Source organism: Nicotiana attenuata, unplaced genomic scaffold (assembly GCF_001879085.1).
Source record: "Nicotiana attenuata strain UT unplaced genomic scaffold, NIATTr2, whole genome shotgun sequence".
NCBI lineage: Eukaryota > Viridiplantae > Streptophyta > Magnoliopsida > Solanales > Solanaceae > Nicotiana > Nicotiana attenuata.
This window is the reverse complement of record NW_017670402.1, coordinates 145,797-168,558: the sequence shown is the minus strand read 5'-3', so window position 1 is coordinate 168,558 and position 22,762 is coordinate 145,797. Positions and strand designations below refer to the sequence as shown.

At 41.9% G+C, this 22,762-nt stretch overlaps 1 protein-coding gene across 1 annotated transcript in view; it reads right to left on the bottom strand.

The window, feature by feature from the left end:
* Positions 1 to 10,732: 10,732 nt before the first annotated feature.
* LOC109238912 (plant UBX domain-containing protein 11) overlaps positions 10,733 to 22,762 on the bottom strand; it is a 19,617-nt gene continuing 7,587 nt past the window's right edge. Inside the window, exons 3-10 of the mRNA XM_019405403.1 lie at positions 20,058 to 20,110; positions 19,877 to 19,958; positions 17,959 to 18,024; positions 17,814 to 17,881; positions 14,854 to 15,060; positions 14,282 to 14,777; positions 13,213 to 13,473; positions 10,733 to 11,174 (exon numbers count right to left, since the gene is read on the bottom strand). Of these exons, the coding sequence (XP_019260948.1) occupies positions 10,951 to 11,174; positions 13,213 to 13,473; positions 14,282 to 14,777; positions 14,854 to 15,060; positions 17,814 to 17,881; positions 17,959 to 18,024; positions 19,877 to 19,958; positions 20,058 to 20,110 (1,457 nt within the window). The 3' untranslated portion in view covers positions 10,733 to 10,950. The remainder of the gene's footprint in view (positions 11,175 to 13,212; positions 13,474 to 14,281; positions 14,778 to 14,853; positions 15,061 to 17,813; positions 17,882 to 17,958; positions 18,025 to 19,876; positions 19,959 to 20,057; positions 20,111 to 22,762) is intronic.

The window sequence follows — 22,762 nt, the reverse complement described above, 5'->3', positions numbered from 1 at the left end:
ACCAGCCATGACAGTTCCTCGATTTTTGGTGTTTTATGGTAATAAAACTGGAATTCCGCCCGATTCCCAAATTTTTATGTGTTATAGCCCACGCCTTCTGCGTGGGCCCAGTCCCCCGGACCCGCATCACTTAAAAAAATTTTGGGACATCAAACACGACCTAAGGAACCTTAGTCATTGCCCCGCCATGACTGTTCCTCATTTTTTGGCGTTTTATGATCATAAAACAAGAATTTCGTCCGATTCCCTGATTTTTGTGTTCTATAGCCCACGCCTTCTGCATGGGTCCGAGCCCCCGGAACCTTATGGCCTATTTATTTTTTTGGGACATCAAACACGACCTAAGGAATCATAGTCACTGTCCCGCCATGACCGTTCCTCATTTTTAGGTGTTTTACGGTCATAAAACTGGAATTCCGCCTGATTCCCAGATTTTCGTGTGCTATAGCCCACGCCTTCCGCAATGGCCCCCTCGGACCCGGATCGCCTAAATTTTTTCCGGGATATCAATCACGACCTAAGGAACCATAGTCACCGCCCCGCCATGACCATTTCTCTTTTTTGGCGCTTTACGGTAATTAAACTAGAATTCTGCCTGATTTCTCGATTTTCGTGTGCTATAGCCCACGCGTTCCGCGTGGGCTTGGGCCACCGGACCCCAATCGCTTAAAATTTTTTCGGGACATCAAACATAACCTACGGAACCATTGTCAATGCGACGCCATGACCGTTCCTTATTTTTGGCGGTTTACGGCCATTAAACTGGAATTCCGCCCGATTCCCAAATTTTCGTATGCTATAGCCCACGCCTTTCTGCATGGGCCCAGGGCCTTGGACCCGTATTGCCAAAAGAATTTCGGTACATCAAACACGATCTAAGAAACGATAGTCACCGTCCTGCGATGACCGTTCATCTTTTTTGGCATTTTGCGGTAATAAAACTAGAATTCCACTTGATTTCCAAATTTTTGCCCATGCCTTCCGTGTGGGCCCAGGCCCCCAAACACGGATGGCCTAAAAATTTTCTAAGACATCAAACACGGCCTAAGGAACCATAGTCACTGCCCCGCCATGACCGTTCCACATATGTTGGCATTTTATGACCATAAAACTTGAATTCCGCCCGATTCCCAAATTTTCTTGTGCTTAGCCCACGCCTTCCGTGTGGGCCCGGGCTCCCGAATCCGGATCGCCTATTATTTTATTGGTACTTCAAACACGACATAAGGAACCTTATTCACTGCCCTACCATGACCGTTCCTCGATTTTTGGTGTTTTACGGTCATAAAACTATAATTCCGCCTGATTCCTAGATTTTCCTGTGCTATAGCTCACGCATTCTGCGTGGGCCCGAGAGCCCGGACCTTGATCACCTAATAATTTTTCGGGATATCATACACGAAGTAAAGAAACATAGTCATCGCCCCTCATTGTTTGGCGTATTACGGCCATAAAAATAGAATTCCGCTCGATTCCTACATTTTCATGCGCTATACCCACGCCTTCCGCGTGGGCCTGGACCCCCGAACTCGGATGGCCTAAATGTTTTTTCGGGACATCAAAAACGACCTAAGGAACCTTAGTCACCTCCCCGCCATGATCATTCCTCATTTTTTGGCGTTGTATGGTCATAAAACAAGAATTTCGCCTGATTCCCAGATTTTTATGTTCGATAGCCCACGCCTTCCGCGTGGGCCCGGGCCCCTGGACCCTTATCACCTATATTATTTTCAGGACATCAAACACAACTTAAAGAACCATAGACACTCCCCTTCCATGATTGTTCCTCGTTTTTTGGCGTTTTACGGTCATAAAACTGGAATTCCGCCCAATTCCCATAATTTTATGCTCTATAGCCCAACCATTCCACGTAGGCCTGGGGCCTCGAACCCGAATCAGCTATTTTTTTTTCCAGGACATCAAACACAACCTATGGAACCATACTCACCATCCCGCCATGAACGTTCCTCGTTGTTTGGCATTTTAAGGCCATAAAACTGGAATTCAACCCGATCCCCAGATTTTCGCGTCCTACCTTGGTTCCTGAACCTGGATCGCCTAAAAAATTTTCGGGACATCAAACACGACACAAGGAACAATAGTCACCGCCCCGCCATAACCGTTACTCATTTTTTGGAATTTTACGTTCATAAAACTGGAATTCTGCCCGATTCCCAAATTTCGTATGCTATAGCCCAAGTCTTCCACGTGGGCCCGGGCATCCGGACTCGCATCGGCTAAATTTTCTTTGGGATATCAGACACGAGCTAACGAACCATAGTCACCAACCCGCTATGACCGTTCCTCATTTTTTGGCATTTTACGGTCATAAAACTAGAATTTCGCCCGATTCCCAGATATTTGTGTTCTATAGCCATGCCTTCCGTGAGGGACCGGGCACCCGGATCTGGATTGCCTAAAATATTTTCGAGACATTAAATACGACCTATGGAACCTAGTCATCGCCCCTCCATAGTCGTTCCTCATTTTTTTGGCGTTTTACGGCCATAAATTCAAATTCTGCCCGATTTTTAGATTTTTGTGTGCTATATCCCACGCCTTTCGAGTGGGCCCCAAATCGCTTAAAAAAATTTCGGGACATCTGACACGACCTAAGGAACCATAGTCACCGCTCCTCCATAACCGTTCCTTATTTTTGGCGGTTTACGGTCATAAAACTTGAATTCCACTCGATTCCTAGATTTTTGTGTTCTATAGCTCATGCCTTCCGGTGGACCTGGGCCTCAAGACCCGGATCAGCTAAATTTTTTCTAGGACATCAAACACGACCTAAGGAACTATAGTGACCGCCCCACCATGACCGTTCCTCATTTTTTGGCAAGTAACGGCTATAAATTGGAATTTCGCCCGATTCCCAGATTTTTGTGCGCTATAGCCCATGCATTTTGCGTGGGGCGAGCCCTCGGACCTGAATCGCCTAAATTTTCTCCGGGACATCAAGCACGACCTAAGGAACCATAACCAACTCCCCGCCATGACCGTTCCTCATTTTTTGGCGCTTTATAGTCATCAAACAAGAATTTCACCCGATTCCCAAATTTTTGTGTTTTATAGCCCACGCCTTCCGCGTGGTCCGTGCTCCTGGATTCGGATCGCCTATTATTTTTTCGGGACATCAAACACGACCTAAGAAACCATATTCACCGCCTCTCCATGATCGTTCCTCGATTTTTGGTGTTTTACGATCATAAAATTGGAACTCCACCTGATTCTTAGAATTTCTTATGCTATAGCCCCTGCCTTCAGCGTGCGCACGGGACCCCGGACCTGGATCGCCTAAAAATTTTCGGGGACATCAGACACGACCTAAGGAACTATAGTCACCCCCCTGCCATGACCGTTCCTCGTTTTTTGGCGTTTTACAGTCATAAAACTCGAATTCTTCCCGATTTCCAGATTTTCGTGTATTGTAGCCGACGTCTTCCGCGTGGGTCGGGGCCCTCGGATCCAGATCAGCTATTTTTTCTGGGACATCAAACACAACCTATGGAACCATAGTCACCGTCCCACCATGACCGTTCCTCATTTTTTGCCGGTTTACGGTCATAAAACTTGAATTCCGTTCGATTCCCAGATTTTTGTGTGCTATAACCCACGCCCTCCGCGTGGGCCCCGACCTGGATTGCCTAATAAAATTCGAAACATCAAAACGACCTAAGGAACAATAGTCACCGCCCCTCCATAATCGTTCCTCGTGTTTTGGCGTTTTACGGCCATAAAACGGGAATTCCGCCCGATTTTTAGATTTTTGTATGCTATATCCCACGCCTTCCGAGTGGGCCCCGGATCGCCTAAAAATTTTTCGGGATATCAAACACGACCTAAGGAACCATATTCACTGTCCCGCCATGACCATTTCTCAATTTTTGGCGGTTTACGGTCATAAAACTTGAATTCCGCTCGATTCCCAGATTTTTGTGTGCTAAAGACCACGCCTTCCGCGTGAGCCCTATCCTGGATTGAGTAAAAAAATTTCCGGGACATCAAACATGACCTAAGGAACCATAGTCACCGCCCCTCCATGACCATTCCTCGTTTTTGGCGTTTTACGGTCATAAAACTGGAATTTCACCTGATTCCAAGATTTACGTGTGCTAGATTGCGCCTTCCGCGTGGGCCCGGACCTCCAGACCCGAATCGGCTAAATTTTTTTCGGGACTTCGAACACGGCCTAAGAAACAATAGTTATCGCCCCGCCATGACCGTTCCTCATTTTTTGGCATCTTATGGCCATAAAAATTGGAATTTTGCCCGATTCCTAGATTTTCGTGCGCTATAGCCTTCTCATTTTGCGTGGGCCCGGGCCTCTGGACCTGGATCGACTAAATTATTTTCGGGACATCAATTACGATCTAAGGAAATATAGTCACCACCATGACCGTTCCTCGTTTTATGGCTTTTTATGGTCATAAAACAAGAATATCGCCCGATTCCTAGATTTTTGTGTTCTATAGCCCACGTCTCCCGCATTGGCCCGGCCCCCGGACCCACATAGCCTAATTTTTTTGGGACATCAAACACGACCTAAGGAACCATAGTCACCGCCCTGCCATGACCGTTCCTCTTTTTCTGGAGTTTTATGTTAATAAAACTGGAAATTCGTACAATTCCGAGATTTCTGAGTGCTATAGTCCACGTTTTCTGCGTGGGCCCGGGCCCCCATACTCGGATCACCTCAATTTTTTCCTTGACATCAAACATGACCTAAGGAACCATAGTCACCCCCTGCCATAATCGTTCCTCATTTTTTAGCGTTTTACGGTCATAAAACTTGAATTGCGCCCGATTCCCAGATTTTCGTGTGTTTAGCCCACGTCTTCCGCGTGGGACCGGGCCCTCGGACCTAGATCAGCTATTTTTTTGCCAGGACATCAAACACAACCTATGGAACCATAGTCACCATCTCGCCATGAACATTCCTCGTTGTTTGCCGTTTTACGGCCATAAAACTGGAATTTCGCCCGATTCACTAATTTTCGCGTCTTACCTGGGCCCTTGAACCCGGATTGCCTAAAAAAATTTCGGGATATCAAACACGACCTAAGGAACAATAGTCACTGCCCCGCCATGGCCGTTCCTCATTTTTTGGCATTTTACGGTCATAAAACTGGAAGTCTACCCGGTACCTTGAATTTTATGTGCAATTGCCCACGCCTTCCGCATGGGCCCCGGACCCGCATCGCCTAAATTATTTTTCGAGACAACAAACATGACATAAGGAACCATAGTCACCGCCCTGCCATGACCGTTCCTTATTTTTGGCGGTTTACAGTCATAAAACTTGAAATCAGTTCGATTCCCAGACTTTTTTGTGCTATAGCCGGCCCCCAGACCCGAATCGCCTAAAAAAATTTGGAACATCAAACTAGACCAAAGGAATCATAGTCACTCCCGCGCCATGACCGTTCCTCATTTTTTGGCATTTTACGGCCATAAAACTGAAATTCCGCCCGATTCTCATATTTTTGTACGATATAGCCCGTGTCTTCAGCGTGGGCTCGAGCCCCCAGACCCGGATCGCCTATAATTTTTCCGGGACATCAAACACGACCTAACGAACCATAGTCACCGCCCTGCCATGACGTTCCTCGTTTTTTGGCGTTTTAAGGACATTAAATTGAAATTTTTCCTGATTCCCAGATTTTCGTGTGCATAGCCCACGCCTTCTACGTGGGCTCGCGCATCCAGACCCGGATCGTTTAAATTCTTTTCGGGACATCAAACACGACCTAAGGAACCATAGTCCAGCGCCCTGCCATGATCGTTCCACGTGTTTTGACATTTTACAGCAATGAAACAGGAATTCCTCTTGATTCTCAGATTTTCGTGTGCCATAGCATACACCTTCTGCGTGAGCACGGTCCCACGGACCAGGATCGCCTAAAAAAAATTCGGGACATCAAACACGACCGGAGGAACAATAGTTTTTCGGAAAACTCTATTTATTCTGGTGTGGATGGCAGGCAGGACTATATTTCTTGGTTTTAATAGCCCGATTCCCAATTTTTCGTGCTTTATAGCCGACACATTTTGCATGGGCCCAGGCCCCCGGTCCTGGATCGCCTAAAAATTTTTCGGGATATCAAGCACGACCTAAGGAATCATAGTCACTGCCTTGCCATAACCATTTCTCGTTTTTTGGTGTTTTATGGTCATAAAACAAGAATTTTGCCCGATTCGCAAATTTTTGTGTGATATAGTCCACCCTTCCGCGTGGGCCCGGGCCCCCGAACCAGGATCGCTTAAATTGTTTTCGGGACATCCAACACGGTCTAAGGAACCATAGTCACCGTCCCGCCATGACCATTTCTCGTTTTTTGACATTTGGCAATAAATTGGAATTTCGCCCGATTCATAGATTTTCGTGTGCTATAGCACACGTCTTATGCGTGGGCCCGGGTCCCCATACACGGATCAATAAATTTTTTCGAGACATCAAACAAGACGTAAGAAACCATAGTCACCACCCTGCCATGACCCTTCCTCATTTTCTGGCGTTTTACGATCATAAAACTGGATTCGATTCTCAGATTTTCGTATGTTGTAGCCCACGTCTTCCGCGTGAGCCCGGGCCCTCCGACCCATCACCGAATTTTTCTTCGGGACATCAAACACGACCATTGGAACCATAGTCACCGCCCCGCAATAAAAGTTCCTCGTTTTTGGCATCTTACGGCCATAAAACTGGAATTCCGCTAGATTTCCAAATTTTCGCGTCCTACCTTGGCCCCTGAACCTGGATCGACTAAAAACTTTTAGGGACATCAAACACGACCTAAGGAACAATATCAACGCCCCGCCATGACCTTTCTTTATTTTTCGGCATTTTACGGTCATGAAATTGGAATTTTGCCCGATTCCCAAATTTTCGTGTGCTATAGCCCACGCCTTCCGCGTGGGCCCGGACCCCCGGACCCGGATCGCCTAATTTTTTTCAGGGACATCCAACACCACCTAAGGAACTATAGTCACCGCCCCGCCATGTCCGTTCCTCATTTTTTGGCATTTTATGGCCATAAAATTGGAATTCCGCCTGGTTTCTAGATTTTTTGTGATATATCCCACGCCTTACGAGTGGGCCTCGGATCGCCTACAATATTTCTGGGACATCAAAGACGACCTAAGGAATCATAATCACTGCCCTACCATAATCGTTCCTTGTTTTTTGGCATTTTACGGTCATGAAACTGGAATTTCGCTTGATTCCCAAATTTTCGTGTGCATAGACTTCACCTTCTACGTAGGCCCAGGCATCAGGATTCGGACCACCTAAATTTTTTCGAAACATCAGACACGACCTAAGGAACCATAGTCACTACCCCTCCATGACGGTTCCTCGTTTTTTGGCGTTTTACGGCCATAAAATAGGACTCTCCCGATTTCTAGATTTTCGTGTGCTATAGCCCAGGCCTTCCGCATGGGCCCGAGCCCACAGAACCGGAACACCTAAAAAAATTTCAGACATCAAACACGACCTAAGGAACCATATTTACTTCCCTGCCATGACCGAACCTCGTTTTTCGGTATTTTACGGCCAAAAACTAAGAATTTCGCCCGAATCTCAAATTTTCGTGTGCATAGTCCATGCCTTCTACTTGGGCCCGAGCCTCCGGACCCCGATCGTCTAATCAGGATCCTTGACCCGGATCGCCTAAAAGAATTTCAGGCCACGAGAAACGACCTAAGTAACCATAATTTCCGCCACGCCATGACTGTTCCTCATTTTTTTACATTTTACGGTCATAACACTGGAATTTCGCTTGATTAATAGCTTTTCGTGTGCTATAGCTCACGCCTTGCTTGTGGGCCCGGTCTCCCAAACCCAGACAGCCTAAAAAAGATTTGGGATATTAAATACGACCTAAGAATCCATACTCACCGCCACGCCATGACCGTTCCTCGTTTTTTATCGTTTTAAGGCCATAAAATTGAAATTCCGGATTCCCAGATTTTCGTGTACCATAGCCAATGCCTTCCGCGTGGATCCGAGCCCCCGGATTCGTAACGCCTAAACGAATTTCGGTCCATCTAATACGACCTAAGGAATCACAGTCATCGCCTCGCCATGATCTTTCCTCGTTTTTGGTGTTTTACAGCCATAAAACTGAAATTTGGCTCGTATTTTCGTATGGTATAGCCCACGCCTTCCGCTTGGGCCGGGGGCCCCGGACCACCTAAACAATTTTCGGGACAATCAAATACAACCTAAGGAATCATAGTCACCACCTCGCCATGATCGTTCCTCGGTTTTTGGCGTTTTATGGCCATAAACTAGAATTCCGCCCAGTTCTCAAATTTTCATGTGCTATAGCCCACGCCTTCCGCGTGAGCCCGAGCCCCTGGACCCAGACCCGAACCACCTAAAAATTTTCCGAACAATAAAATACGACCTAAGGAACCATAGTCACCGTCCCTCCATGACTGTTCCTCGCTTTTTGGCGTTTTACGGCCATAAAATTAGAATTCGGCCCGATTTCCAAATTTTCGTGTGCTACAACCCACGCCTTCCGCATGGACTCGAGCCCCCGGATTCGGACCGTCTAAAAATTTTTCGGGCCATCAAATACGACCTAAGGAACCATAGTCATTTTTCCGCCATGACCGTTCCTCGTTTTTTGGTATTTTATGGTCATAAAACTAGAATTCGACCTGATTCCAATATTTTTGTGTGCTATAGCCCATGCCTTCCTCGTGGCCGAGGCCCCCGGACCCGGTCCGTCAAAAAAATTTGTGGGCCATCAAATACGATCTAAGGAACCATAGTCACCGCCCCGCCATGATCGTTCCTCGTTTTTTGGCGTTTTACGGTCATAAAACTGGATTCCGCCTGGTTCTCAAATTTTTGGGTGTTATAGCCCACCGCTTCTGCGTGGGCCCATGCCCCTAGACCCGGACCGTCTAAAATATTTTGGACCATCAAATACGACCTAAGGAACCATAGTCACCGTCCCGCCATAACCTTCGCTTGTTTTTTGGCGTTTTACGGCCATAAAAACTAGAATTTCGCCTGATTCTCATATTTTCGTGTGCTATAGCTCACGCCTTCTGCGTGGACCGTGCCCCCGGACCTGGACCGTCTAAATTTAAGGCTATCAAATAAGACCTAAGGAACAATAATCACCGCCCAGCCATGACCGTTGCTTATTTTTTAACGTTTTAGGGCCATAAAACTGAAATTCCGCTCGATTCCCAGATTTTCGTATATTATGCCCACGCCTTCTGCATGAGCCCGGGCGACCCAGATCGCCAAAGATTTTTCCATCCCATCAAAAACAAGCTAAGGAACAACAGTCACTGTCTCGCCATGACCGTTACTCGTTTTTTGGCGTTTTAGGACCATAAAACTAAATTTCTGTCTAATTTCCAGATTTCGTGTGCTATAGCAAATGCCTTCTGCATGGGCTCGGGCGACCGGTCACAGATCTCCTAAAATTTTGTCATCCCATCAAAAACGACCTAAGGAACAATAGTCACTGTCTCGCCATGATCGTTCCTCATTTTTTGGCGTTTTAGGGCCATAAAACTAGAATTCCGCCCGATTCCCATATTTTTCTGTGCTATAGCCCACGCCTTCTGCATAGGACCGGACGACGGGATCGGATCGCCTAAGATTTTACCGGCCCATCAAACAACCGAAGGAACAATTGTCACTGTCTCGCTATGACCGTTACTCATTTTTTGGCATTCTAAGGCCATAAAACTTGAATTCCGTCCGATTCCCATATTTTTGTGTGCTATAGCGCATGCCTTCTGCATAGGCCCGGGCGACCGTACCCGAATCGCCTAAAATTTTGCCAGCCCGTAAAAAATGACCTAAGGAACAATAGTCACCGCATTGCCATGAACGTTACTCGTTTTCGTATTTTTAGGGCCATAAAACTGGAATTCCGCCTGATTCCTAGATTTTCGTTTGTTATATAGCCCACGCCTTCTGCTTGGGCCCGGGCGACCAAATTCGGATCGCCTAAAATTTTGCCAGCCCATCAAAAACGACCTAAGGAACTATAGTCACTATCCTGCCATGATTGTTCCTCGTTTTTTGGCGTCTTACGGGCATAAAACTAGAATTCGGCCCGATTTCTAGATTTTAGCGTGCTATAGCACAGGCCTTCCGCATAGGCCCGAATATCCGAACTCGGACCGCCTAAAATTTTTCCAGACAATTAAATACGACCTAAGGAACATTAGTCACCACCTCACCATGACCGTTCCTCGTTTTTTGACGTTCTAGGGCTGTAAAACTAAAATTCAGCCCGATTCCCAAATTTTCGTGTGCTATAGCCCACGCTATTTGCATGGGTCCGAACGACCGAACCTGAATCAACTGAAATTTTAATTTTTGCCGGCCCATCAAAAACGACCTAAGGAACAATAGTCATCACCTCGGCATGATCGTTCCTCGTTTTTTGGCCTTTTCTTTTTAGCATCTTGGGAAAAGAGAACTATCGTTTCCACTAGCCCAAACCTTCTATAACCATAGCCTACCACCTATCTTCTCTAACATTTCCCTTTTCCTATATGACTAATAAGGGAAGGACAAGCTTAACTTTGAAGGGAAATTTCATGTCAGAGTTGTATAAGAAGAACAATAAATCTACCTACTAGAAGAACAAGTACCAAATCTAGTTGAATAGTAATGATTAGCAGTGATCGAAACATCATATAGCTTTCCTGCAACAGTTTTCACCAACTGTAAAAAGCTTTCAGCAGAGATACTAAACTCGCCTTTCGAATTAACCTCAATTCAGGTTTATTGTGGAACTAGAAATCTGACTCTGGCAACCGCAATTTATTGTAAAGATAAACGGAAAGGGCTTCAATTCAAAACTTAATGCAAGCATTAACAGGAAGAATATACTGAATGGTACCCACTATGCTATTTGTAGACCCATCGATGTACAAGAAAGTGCAAAGAAACCTCAAGGAAATTTATTTACTGTTGTCATCACCACCAAACTGAGTAGAGTTACCATTCCAGAATGTGTTTTTGTCACCAAACTGATTCTCGTCTTCATCATGTTTCAGAGTGTGGATGTTGCTTCCAAAGCGAGATGAAGCTGGCTTCGTACTTCTGTTATTACTTGTGGATGTTATAGGAGTTTGGTATGGTTTACGCGCCAACGTCTGATTATTCTGAGGTGTGGGGTTTGGACCTGCATGTCACGAGGAGACAATACTAAATTATCTCAGATTAGCAAAACCAAATCAACATGGCACAAAGTGGGCATTCAATGCATGAATATATAAACATCTTATCCAATGACGAAGCCAAAAATCTATACAAGGGGTTTTAAAAAAATAGAATGTCACACCTTACATTTGAACATGTGACCTAAAGCAATTTTTGAATCTCCTTTACAACTTCACTAGAATTCTCCCGTGTAAAGAAAATTCAACAATTCATATGTAGCCTAAAAATTTTCTTTTTTCCTTATTTGCACAATGTATTTTACATCAAAATGGATTCAGTTGAAACCCCCTTCCTCCTACCTAGTTATCTTATCCATTTACAAAGAACATTTTTAATAGCATCATAATAACAAAATCCAAAAAACTCAGTTCCAGATAGCTGAGAGTGGATCTCGAAAAGCTCAATAACAAGCTTGTTACTTTATTTAGCACATGGAGAAACAACCACACTGGAGAGTCAAAAGTCGGGCACAAAATCGCGAAAAAATTGTAAATAAAGAGAACTTCTAGCAGGGGTAAATTTAGCCGAATAGTACGACGAAGGTTAAATGTAGACGATATACAAAAGTAGAGAAGTAAATTTGGCCTTTTTCCCTATTTTTATTTCGCATACATGTTGACCTAAGATGAATTTAAATGGAGAAAAATGGTGAGCAAGGATTCATATCGCCGGCCCCTAACACGTCAATAACTGAAGGGTAGGTGGTGTTGTATTAGCAAAAATGCTGGGTAAAGTGTCTGTTAATGCAAGTCTAATAAGAATATTCAAGCAACACAAAAGCTGAACTCTTTACAGGACACCTAGTCCTGAAGAGGATGGATCAGGAAAGAAGGTTTCTCTTCTTAAGAGTAAGACATTAAAAATGAAGAAACTGCATGGAGACAAAGATCCAGAGCTCATTGGCTTAAGGAAGGTGATAGAAATACTAGCTTCTTTCCTAAAGTAGCTAATGCACATAAAAAAAGCAACAGCACTGACCAGTTAGTGATCCGGGAAAAATTAGTTGTGGAGCCAGGAAGAATCAAGAATGAGATTATTAACTTTTAGCAAAGGTTATACACAGAGAATGAAGAATGGAGACTTTGTCAACTGTCTAGTTATAATTAAAGAAGAGAAGGAATGTTTACAAGGCAACTCTGATGAACGGTAAGTTTTTGGCTGCCTGAAGATGTGTGTCTTGGACAAAGCCCCCGGTCCTGATGGTTGCACAATGGGATTTTTTATCAAATGTTAGGATGTGTTGAAGCAGGACATTATGGAAGCTTTCTATAATTTTCACTCACAGGGAATTTCTGAGAAAAGTTCCACCTTACATAGCTCCGATTCCTAGGAAGACAGGAGCTAAAGAGTTGAGAGATTTTGGGCCTATAAGCTTAATAGGCAGTGTTTACAAATTGTTCTCAAAAGTTCTCATAAGTTCTAACAGAAAGACTCAAAAGGGTGATAGATAAATTGGTGGACTCTCAACAGATGGCTTTCACCAAAGGAAGACAAACAATGGATGTTGCTTTAATTGTGTGGATTCTAGAATCAACCAGAAGAAGTCAGGAATTCTTTGCAAATTGGGCATAGAGAAGACTTATGACCATGTCAACCAGAAGAATTTTATTTATCTCAGAGGCATATCTTGGACAATGACTAGTAAGATTACTGAAGTACTCTTTAGCTGGGATGAAGCTGGAGTTGGAGCAAGGGAAAGAGACAGATGGAGATTCGACCCAACCTGTATCTGGTGGACAACATGAAAACAGCAGCAATACAGTACAGAAGATCAAACTGAATTGTATAGGCTTTTTTGTTTTTGTGTGAACAGGTTTACACAGAAGATACTGTCTCAATCATAGAAATTCTAGTCTCTAGCTGGGATTACTAGACAGTTTGTCTTCTATTTTTGCTCTCTTGTATATATGGTTATTAATGTACCGTTTTAATATATACAAATGTTACCATCTCAAAAAGAAAGTTCTCACAGAGGTCAAAAAGAAAGGAGCAAAAATTACCATATTGCCATATGCTATTTTGAGAACCCTGAGCAGTGTCTGATGTGTTGGAACTTCCACCAAGATAAGATAAAGGATTCACATACGAAAAGAGCCTTCTGATCATAGAAAAATAGCCTTCATTGAATCCAATTGCTGAATGGTTACTCTCAGCAGAACTGCTTTGACCATGCAATGGTGTAACGTTCACTTTGTTATGTCGAACGATTATAAGTGCTTGTCTATTGTGTAAACCCAAATCTGACAATGTTCTATCCAGATCTGTTACATGTTTCAGGAAAAAAGATATCTTTCAGGTATAACAGCAATTTAATGCGTACTCTCTAAAGTATGAGGCAATCAAGTAAATGGTATTAATAGCTGCAAAGCTCCAAAAAGAACTATATTTGATGGCAGTACATGGATCATATGCTGGACCCAACAAAACCATGTAAAGGCTCTAAAGAAGATGCTAAGTAGCCATGTGGAATATATATAGACAAACTTGACAGGAAGGGTTGAGTTACACTGATATATATAATATACTATGTTTCATACTAGTTGAGGCTGGCTATAAGAATTTGAACTCGCACTATTGCATAAAAATCGTCTCATATGTGATCAAAGAAACACATTAGAATGGATAATCAGAAATTTCTTTTGATCCCTTAGATGATGGTCAGTCATATTGCATGGCAGCAACATGCAAATTTATAACAGTAACTTTTAAGGTCCCACCTATCATTTCCACTGTTCTGATTGCATCTGATCCATGCTAAAGCAATTACAGGTGGCAAATCAGACTACTTGTAGCAAGAAATAGAACTATTTGGGCAAACTACATCTTCTGATGCGTTTCCTTGCTTTTTTTAAACCAACATTTAGAAATCTTTAAGAATGTATGCTAACCAAAGGAAAAAAATCTTTGTTAGATATTAAAAGTGGAAGTGTTGTACCAACAACTCGGAGTGCCAAGTTGCCTACTTGCATTCCCTTGTCTTGAGGCAGCTATGGAGGATGTATTGCCGCCCAAAACGAGGAAAAAAAGGATAAGGATCAAATGAGACAGAAAATACGAATATTCTATTACCTCCATCACCAAAAACCTTGCGGGGATAAGGAACTGCTAGATCGTAAGAACCAAAGCTGCTTGTTTGGTTTTTATCAACATAGTCCTTGACCATTCTTAAAGTATCCATAACAAGGAACTTCACTTGTAAACTTGAACCGCTAGGTAATCTAATGTTTAAAAAAACATCGTGAGATCTATTTGACGAGGCATCTGAAAAATCAGCTTTCTCAGCAGCTGCATCTTCAACTATTTTTATCTCAGGACCTTTCCTTGCCTTCTTGGCGATCTCTCCGGGAGCTTCCTCATTAGGATACATGTGTTGATCATGCAAATCAGGATTCTCTTTTGACATTGAATATGCACCTATAGTCTTGGTTGAATCTACCTCCACAAGATCAAGTGGCTTTTCTGCTATTGTGATCGCACCGGTAGACTCATTGAACTCGCCAACTCTGGATTCAAAAGCATCTGCTGATCCATGAGAAGCCATGTCAATCACCAAGGAATCTATCTCCTGCAAAGTAGTTAAATTAAAATATTATGCAGGACAATAGTGAATAAAGGTCTGAAAGCCAGTAAATGGGATTTACTGTAGCAGCACGTCCACGGTCCTCTTCCTCTACTATCTGATTGTTGTTAGACGATGTAGCCATTGAAGATTGAATCTGTGTCTCTGCCTGAGCTGGTGAAACTTGAGCATTTGAAGAACTCCCTACTTCAGAGGTTACAGAAGAAGCTCCAGATACAAGCTCTTTCTTTGAAGCAAGTGCAGCAGTCAAGAAAGCAGCTGTTGTCTCCTGCAGTTAATCATAAAAATTTGATACAAAGGGACCAAGGTCAGATTGCACCTATTCAAGGACCAACATAATAAACTAAGTGGAGCATCTCAAAATCATGAAGTGGGTAACACTGTAGACCTCTATTATGAAGGAAATTCAGTGCATCCTAACATGCTAAACAGCAACCCCATGAGCTTAAACCCAAATTGGAACTAATTATTTCAGCCTCCAATTGAGTATGTTATGCTAAACACGGTTTATGAAGTAATGAAATGTAAAAGTGAACAGCTAGCGAAACAACATCCAACCTTCGCATTTTTCCATCAGATTACAGGGCAGAGTAGGGAAAAATGGCAGAGAGAAACATAGGCAAGAGTATTCACCTTATCAACAAAGGAAAAAGGTCATAATTACCCTTGTACTTAGTGAAAAAGTCGACATTACCCTACGTTATAAGTTTGGCTCACTGGTGCCCCTGCCGTTAAACTTTTGGCACACATTTGCCCCTGTGGTTCGTGAAATAGTTTACTTTCACACTTTTTCACCAACGGGGGAGAAGAAAACTATCTTATCTTAGCCATAAGCAATTTCCCACTTTCCATAAGCAATAGTTATTGTTCGCGATGGCAACATGCCCGATCTTATCTTAGCCATAAGCAATTTCCCACTTTCCCTTTTCCAAATTTTCATCCCGATTTTGCTACTTTTTTTAATGAAAAACATTGGTAAATCTTTATGTTTAACAAAGACTAACTTTTGCTCCATTTATGGATAATAAGAAACTTTTATTTTCTGGGTTTGAGGTTTTACGTAGTGGTTAATACAGTGATAGACCCATCCTCTAATGGTTATCGATTTGGCTGGTCTTTTACGTAAGGTTCTTCGCAAGTTTCAACTATGTTAGATGCTATTCCCACTATTTATGTTTGAACTATGAAGATAAGGAAGCGAGAAGGACTTTTGTCAATTGAGGAGAAGAATTTGATAGTAGACGTGTGTGGTTTTCTTTCTTTTTTTTTTTTTTTTTTTAGGGGGGGGGGGGGGGGGTTCGGGGGGGGTTACCAACGGTTGGAGCTCATTTTAAGCATTATTTTTTTAAACATGGATATTGAGGTCTGCTAACTCAGATGGGCATATATGAGCTAGTTGGGTAACGGCAAAGTCGATTTTGGGCCAGAACTCGAACAGAGGACAAATATGCTCTATTTTCAATAGTATAAGGGCATTTTTGCCCTTCTCCGTTGTTTATATAAAATTTAAGAAGTCAAGGGGCATGATACTTTATAAATAAAGAAGTTGAGTAGCATGAATCTAAAGATATGCATTAAGATAAAATAATTATTAAATAAATAGAAAAAAGCAAAAAGCTTAGCAGAAAGTAGAGGAAAGATTTGTTTAAAACAAAAGAGAATACAACAGACTAGCAAAGAGAAGTCCACAAGCTGAGTAGCAAAAGAAGAGAATGTGCACACCAGAAGAAAAAGAAGAAAGACTTGAGGCAAACAAAAAGAAAACGAAAGAAGCACATCAAAAGAAATAGAAAGACAGAAGTAATATAAGAGTCATTGCAAACTAGACTAGAAAATAACAAGTCAAAGAAAACACTGATGTTTACATGGAGAGGTCTCCTAACACAGATGTAGCCTCTATGTTTTTCTTCTCCTTCCCTTTCCTTCTTCTAAAGAACAATTCTTGCTAAAGATAATTTTCCGCCTACCACGTTTACCGTCCAAAGCGCACGTCTCATCTTGTAACCACTCACAGAAGTGATGTTTTGCAATGCTTCACTTTTAAATGAAAATGATTTTTTTTTTTTTTGAATACGTAAATGGAAATGAAATTTAGCTATTATTCATTTTTTTCTTCATTATGAAACTAATAATCCATTGACGTAATGGGAATAACTCTGCCTACAATAGAAAACAATGTTAACAGAAAGAATCTATCATTTGTGATACAATGCATTACTTTGTCCAACTAGTTTGTTGCAGAAAATTTTTGGACTTTGGAGATGCATAGTGCGTGTGATAACATGGGTTAGAGAGAAGGTCTGCTTTCTCTATAAAACTCCAACCACCCGAAATTCAAATCTACAAACACTGTCACCACATTTCCCTCAAATATTCTTACTACAACCCAACATTATATCCTCCTCTTAAAGTTCCTCAACATCTCAAACAAGTAGGTTGACTCAAAAAAAGATTTCGACTGTATACATCTCTATGTAAAGTGAATCCGGGAAGAAAGAAACCATAGTTTTGAGTCGATCTGGGATGAGGTGGCTGTTGTTAGGGTGGGGGATCCTCGGTATTTTATGGAGACTTTATTGTCACTAGACATATAATAAAAAGAAGCAATAACATAAGAATATTCAGAAAATAATAGAACTATCAGATCTCATTGAAGATTTAGAGCTAGTAGAGTGTAGACTCCCCCCTCTGGATGGGGCACAAGAATAATTCTGCGTATCCCACTTAAAGGGGAATATTTTTCTCTATTGATTAACATGTAATTTTCTACTGATCAACACAAGCCACAATTCTAGCAATTACTCACACTCACAATGCAGAATCTAGTTGTCTAAAAAGTCTTAAAAGAATGGCTCGAAACAAGTGATCCCCTCCATTTTGCTCAGTGTAAACTGTAAAGCTAGTAGTCTCCTAGTAAAACTATCCATCACGACTGTTGGGAACAAAATCAAGAAATTCAGATAATATCTCCAGCACCAGAACAAAATTCCATGGCAATAAAGACCATGACATCATAAATACCTGAACGTGAAGACTTAACCACACCTTCTCAAGACTAGATGCAAGATTATCAGCAGAAACAAAACCCTCTGAAAAATTAGATACAGAATTAGGAAACCAGAAAGAGATACAACAACTCAGTTACATCTCAAACAGCTAACCATACCATGTTGCCAAAGTTGAACACCATTGTATCCAATAGCTGTAATACAAGGGGCAGCCTTCTGTGGATCTATGAAGATCAATGTAAGGATATATCTACGTGAAAAGTGCATAGCAACAGCATGACATTGACAGCAAGATTTGCCCAATTTTAAGACTCTCAAGCATTCACAAAGTTTTGAATGGTTTTGACAAGATTCCCATGGTAGACCGTTGTCAATACCGAACTCCTCAATTTTCATACTAAAGCAGGTTTTCCATGTATTACGAGAGGAGCATTGCTAATAAATATAAAGGATAAACACGTGTTGAAGTACCTGTACTCTGGGGAGAGGTGTTAAACTATGCATAACATTTCTTTTCTACTTCTCCCTCTGTGTATTGGGAAGAGGTGATTAGGCATGATATGACGCATCTTCAGCTTACCGAGGGCATGACCCTTAATAGGAGGTTGTAGAGGTCGAAGCTTAGGGTAGAAGATTAGTAGGCAGTAAAGCATATTTCCCTTACATACCGGTACCTTTAGTATTACTCTACAACAACCCAGTGAGATCCCACAGGTGGGGTCTGGGGAGGGTAGTGCGTACGCAGACCTTATCCCTACTCCGGAAGAGTAGAGAGGCTGTTCCGGTAGACCCTCGGCAGAAGAAGGAAAGGCTCAGTGTATCAGTAACAGCAAAGGAATCCAGAAACATAACACCAGCAACGCAATAACCAGAAAATAGAGAGCAAAGTAATAACACTAAGCAGTAACAAAGGCACGGTACTACAGACGCAAGGGAATAATATGGACACAAAGGGACACTAAACATACTACAGCCTAACCTACGACCCTAGTTGCGGCTTATTCTTGGATTCATACTACTACCTGATATTGCTTTTATTTTGGTTTGTTAATATCCCGCTATTGATGTTGTTTCCTCTCCATGACTTGTTCATCTTTTATATTGCATTTCTTTACTGCTGATATTGTGCTTACCTGAGCCGAGGGTCTATCGGAAACAGCATCTCTACCTGGACAAGGTAGGGGTAAGGTTTGTGTACATAATACCCTCCCAAACCCCACTTGCGGGAATATACTAGGTATGTTGTTGTTGTTGTTTGTTCTCTCACTGTCTTTGCCCCTTCGAAGTTCGAATAGTACAAGTCCATATTTAAAGAAGATAAACTAGTACCTGGACCCAACAAATCATTCAAAACGGGATATGCATTTGAATATACATACAAAAATAAGGAGAAGAAAGAAGTCCATTGTGCCCAGTTATAGAAATAACTACTACATTTATGCACCTGAAACTTTATCTACCAGGCCTCATGCAAAACACCCTCCCAAGTTAGCACAAGGGAGAAAGTGTAACTAAAATTCTTTAGAATACAAGTCATCGTTTCCCCTTTCAATATTCTTGCATCAATTGTTTCTTTTTTTTTTAAGAATGAGTAATTATATCATTAACATTGCACCAAGAAGATGCAGTCAAAAGCATTTACAGATCAAGATCAAAAGTACGTCCCTTTTCTATTCCTAGAGAGATCCTATCAAGTCTTTTTTGGGGGTAATTAAAGATGTTATTACCAAATGGAACTATGTAGAACAAGTAAAGCAAACTGAAGTGTGACATCATGACCTCTGCTCGAAGCTTCTTTAAAATAAGCCATTTAGACAATTTCAGCTAGAAAACCTCCATAAAATCAGGTCCTAGAATTCCTTGTTTATGTTATCCAGCGTGAGCTCCATGGTACTCCTAGAAGAAAAATATCCCCATCCTCTCAGATTACGTGCAATTAATAGCCAAAGAAAAGAGAACTCCTTACAGCGACAAAGAGAGGGATGTGTAGAAAAAAAGAGAAATAAAAAGAAGAATAGCAAGTATGTCAAGTTTAAGAAGGGAGGAAGAAACTAGCTACAGGTAAGTAAAGGATACACAGTGCTGAGAAGTTTTTGGCATCAGTACTTTCTTCTAGGATGTGCAACAAAATGCAGTATTTTGATATAGAATCAGCAACCTGAGCAATTACAAGAAGGATGAGAAAGTGAACAACACTATCCAAGGGCCACAAGTATCAAATCTAATAACATTCTAGGAAGCGTAAGGATAAATCTACTCTTGGGTCCAGCCAAGTTGATTCATCCAATTGGTTTGATTCCATATTGCCACCTAGGACACAAATTTAAAAGAAATACAATCAGGATGACAAGGCTAATGATTTTTGCATTTCATAAGCATCAAAGCCATCTCTCATATACCCAATCCTCTCGCTAAAGAACCAAGAAAAGAATAAAGTAAAAGGGTAAAGTAAGAATGACAAATATATTTTGCAAGAACATATGCTGAAGATAACACAAAAACAGGAAAAACAAAATTAGTTACTAAATTCTTATGATGATTCTTGTAAAATCAGCTAATTATTCTTGTAAACAGCTCCATATAGCATCTGTATGAAAAAAAAATTAACAATTCACCCTAATTCACGAAGTCAGAAAATGGACCTGCCAATTAGACTATTTTGTTATCCTCAACAATGTCGCTAGGTAATGCAATGTCCTTAGGAAATTATGGAATAGTAAATTATCAAAAATGATTTTAACATTTTCTCCTACAGTAAGCAATTTTATTCAAAGAGGATTAAACTTGATTGAATATACAACCTCCAACAAGTTACTACTCATTTTTCATAAAGTGTACTTTGTTAATAATTGGTATTCCATTGCATTAACTGTTTGAGCAACGGGTGAATTATGTAAAACTTCATATCGCATAATAAATTTTTTTTTTCAAAATTAAGCAAGTAAAGGGTAACTAAAGCAGCCTATCCCATCTGCACTTCTTCTATCCTTCTACCGACATGGAATATATAGTATTAGATATTGTTCAGGAAGATGTTTTGATGGCACCTCAAATCCAAACCACTCACTCACAGCTAAATGCTTGCTCACTCACCCTTTATTTGCTGGACAAAATTGTCCCCACTAAATAGCACTGGACACTTTTTTGCTGGACAAAATTGCCCCCACTAAATAGCACTGGACACTTTTGGATTTTATTAGCTCTCTTGTTCTAGATTGAGATATTATTTCGGGGCAAACAATGCTCTCTTGTATTTTGTTCTTTTTTAACTATGCCTCTTGTCTTCCTCAAATTTACAGGCTTAAAACCATGGATAGTGATAGGATTTATTTCAACGCGGGCTTCAAATCTTTCGACATCACTAGGAATAGAACTAAATCAGAAGTCTGGCTCGAATGGGTTGAACGTAGTAGAATATTAATGAGGTCAGCTACAGTTAGCATCAAAGTTACGAAATGGGTGACAGAAGTGTTTAATGTGGCATCAAAGCAACATAATAAGGCAATCAGGAGATGGTCGATGAAGGACCACAACACAGAATATTACTGCAATCTTAAATACAATGAATATGGTAGATACATCAGCTTCATTGCAGTACAAGGGGATAATAGGTCTATTATTATTACACCAGAAATCTCATTAAATGCTGGGTGGGGAGTTATAGCTCAGAAAATCTTTAGGTTCATTAATGTCCCTGACAAAGAAAAGAAGACTCAGTTGGAAGTCATTCCTCGATTAGAATCTTCTTTCAAGGAAGCAATCAGAACCAGCAGATGGCAATCAGAAGGAACGAAAGCATCTCCTATCAAAACCAACAAGTCCAAGATCTCAATCCCAGGTGGAACAGAGCTAACGGAGAAAGATGTTTTGAACAGATGCATTGTAGGCAAAGTTATGATTTCCACAAAGGAATCACCAACTCTGAATGACATCAGAAGGTGGGCAGGCAACAATTGGAAGTCGGCTATCAGTATAAATGTCTATGAGATGAATGACTTTCAGTTTCTCTTCGAATTCCCCTCGAGGAAGGAGGCAGAGCATGTTCTCAACGGAGAATGGCATTGGAAGAAATCTAAAGTTAACCTAGACTGGTGGAGCCCTACCACTGGATGCTGGCCGGAAGAGGTAAAGCGGGACTGGGTGTGGATTAGGTTATTGGGTCTACCGGCAAACTTATGGTCGGAAAAAGTGTTCAAAACTATAGGAGAGCAGTGTGGGGGTTGGATCGAAACAGAGGAGGAGACAGTACTCAAAAATCATCTTCGCTGGGCAAGGATTAAAGTGAGGGGGGGTGGAAGTGAGGAGAGTTAGTATTGGAGAGTGATGGGTATTTGTATAAAATTCCGGTCTGGTGTGAACTTCCGGCGACCGTGAAGGCGGTACACTCGAAGGAAGAAGAAGAAGAGGGAGGCAGAAATCTGTTGGGTAATAAAAAAGGTCCTTACCCGTTGGCTTATAAGGGGATCCACTTCGAAAAGGGTGAAAGGTCGGAGCTTGTTAGGGACAGTCACGTGGGTTCTCTGATGGGGGGGGGGGGGGGGTTAAAAATAGTGCACATGTGCCAGTTACACGTGACTATCAGACCAAGGCACAAAAGGAGAAGTTGGGCTCCATCAATTGGGCCCAAACCAGATTGACCAGTCTTTTAATTTTTGCTGTAATAGCCCAGCCCTTTCAGCCTTTCCAACCCATAATGAATTATTAAGTGACCCTCTTCAATTAGAAATCCAAGCCATGTCAACAAAAGAAAAGTCAGTAGCTGTGGAATTAGTTGAAGTCAGAGACAGAACATGCAGCGAAACTTTGGTATCTTTCAAAGATTCTTAAGAGGCAGAGCCTTCGACAAAGCCAACCACTACATCTGCCATGGAGACCTTTACAGTTGCGGAGCAACAAAAAGCAGTCACACAGGAAATTAACTACATGCAAATTGGGAGGAAGTACTCTGGGGGAATGGACTAT